The sequence below is a fragment of the Eimeria tenella genome, genomic scaffold (genome assembly GCF_000499545.2).
Source record: "Eimeria tenella Houghton genomic scaffold, Eth_scaff2328, whole genome shotgun sequence".
Taxonomy (NCBI): Eukaryota; Apicomplexa; class Conoidasida; order Eucoccidiorida; family Eimeriidae; genus Eimeria; species Eimeria tenella.
In genome coordinates, this window is record NW_013542188.1 from 274 (window position 1) to 1,787 (window position 1,514).

Below are 1,514 nucleotides of genomic sequence, written 5' to 3' on the forward strand. Positions count from 1 at the left end.
CGGCGTGACGGGGAGACTTTCTGCGGCAGAAGTGGCTTCAGCAGCAGCAGCACCCGGTGCAGCAGCAGCAGCACGCTGCACACTCCCGTTGGAGAGGGCCGGGGCAGCTGCTGCTGCTGCTCCTGCTGCAGCTGCTGCGCTGGGAGGCGCCGCACCCATGAAATAGCTCCGAGCTGCTTCTGTGTAGCTGCTGCCGCGCTCTTCGAGGTACTGCAGCAGCGGGACGCGGCGAGTGAGCGGCGGCGAAACGTACTCGGGGCTGCACCCTGCTGCTGCAGCAGCAGCAGCAGCAGCACGGGCTGCTGCTCGGTCAGCATGCTGCTGCTGCGCGTCTGTTAGGCCTTCACGGGCCCGCTGCTTTTCTGCCGCCAACTGCTGCTGCTGCTGCTGCATGCGCGCGTGCTGCTGCAGCATGCGGTCAATGCATGCCTCCACGCTGGGGCTTCGGGCAGCAGCTTCCTGCAAGTCCTGCAGCAGCAGCAGCTTTGTGCGGCCAGCTCCCGCTGTCTTGATTGGCTGCTGCAGCGGCAGCGCAGCAGCAATTTCCCTCAGCAGAGATATCGGGAGGGCCTCTGTCAGCCCCACACACTTCTCTGCTGCTGCAGCTGGCCCCGCTGCTTCTGCTGTTGTCGCTGCGGCTGCTGCTGGTGTTGCTGCTGCTGCTGGCGTTGCTGCTGCTGCTAGTGGTGCTGCTGCCGCTGGTCCTACTGCTGCCGCTGGTCCTGCTGCTGCCGCTGCTGCTGAAGGCGCAGCATCAGGGACAGCAGCAGCAGCAGCAGCAGGAAATGAAGAGGGAGGAGACACAGCAGCAGCAGCTAAGGGCCCCGCGCCTCCAAACTGCTTCGCTCTTGGCTGCCAAGAGGCCCTCTGGGGGCCCTCAGCCCCAGGGGCGAAGAGGCCCCTAGGGGTGAACCTGCGCGAGAAACACAAGCAGCAGCAAGTTAGAATCAGCAGCAACCAACCCTGCTGCTGCTGCTGCTGCTGCTGCTGTTGCTGCTGCTGCTGCTGCTGTGCTGGGCCTTACATGCTCATAAGGGTCTGCGGCTCTTGAGGCTTTCGGAACGCCGCGTCCTTCGCTGTGTTGCTGAGGCCGAAGTCACGCGGCCCGCTGCAAGGGACTTCAGCAGCAGCATCTGCTGCTGCTGCTGCTGGTGCTGCTGCTGCTGCAGCTCCTTGAGCTCCTGAGTCCCCTTGACCGTCTCTGTCTGAGAGGGCCTGCCGCATCTGCGTGTAGCAAATAAGCGGAGACAGACACATACACGAGTTGCTGCTGCTGCAAAGCGGGTTCTGTCCTGCTGCTGCTGCTGCTGCTGTTGCTGCTGCTGCTGCTGCTGCTTCTCACCCGCATGAGCAGGGAGCGGGGGTCAAAGACATAGGGAACGGATCCCAGCTCCCCCGAGAACCTGTTTTTTCGAATTTCGAGGGAGTAGTGCATGCGGCGTTGTTTGTGTCTGTGGGGTCCCCGCTGCTGCAGCTCCTGCTGCAGCTGCTGCTCCTGGGGGGTGTGGGTGGGG

At 63.8% G+C, this 1,514-nt stretch overlaps 1 protein-coding gene across 1 annotated transcript in view; it reads right to left on the reverse strand.

The window, feature by feature from the left end:
* Nucleotides 1-1,514, reverse strand: part of ETH_00037250 (helicase, putative) — a gene marked incomplete at both ends in the record, with an annotated part of 1,635 nt that overhangs the window by 66 nt on the left and 55 nt on the right. The window contains 3 exons of the mRNA XM_013374868.1: nucleotides 1-913; nucleotides 1,025-1,224; nucleotides 1,343-1,511. Coding sequence (XP_013230322.1) covers nucleotides 1-913; nucleotides 1,025-1,224; nucleotides 1,343-1,511 — 1,282 coding nt within the window. The remainder of the gene's footprint in view (nucleotides 914-1,024; nucleotides 1,225-1,342; nucleotides 1,512-1,514) is intronic.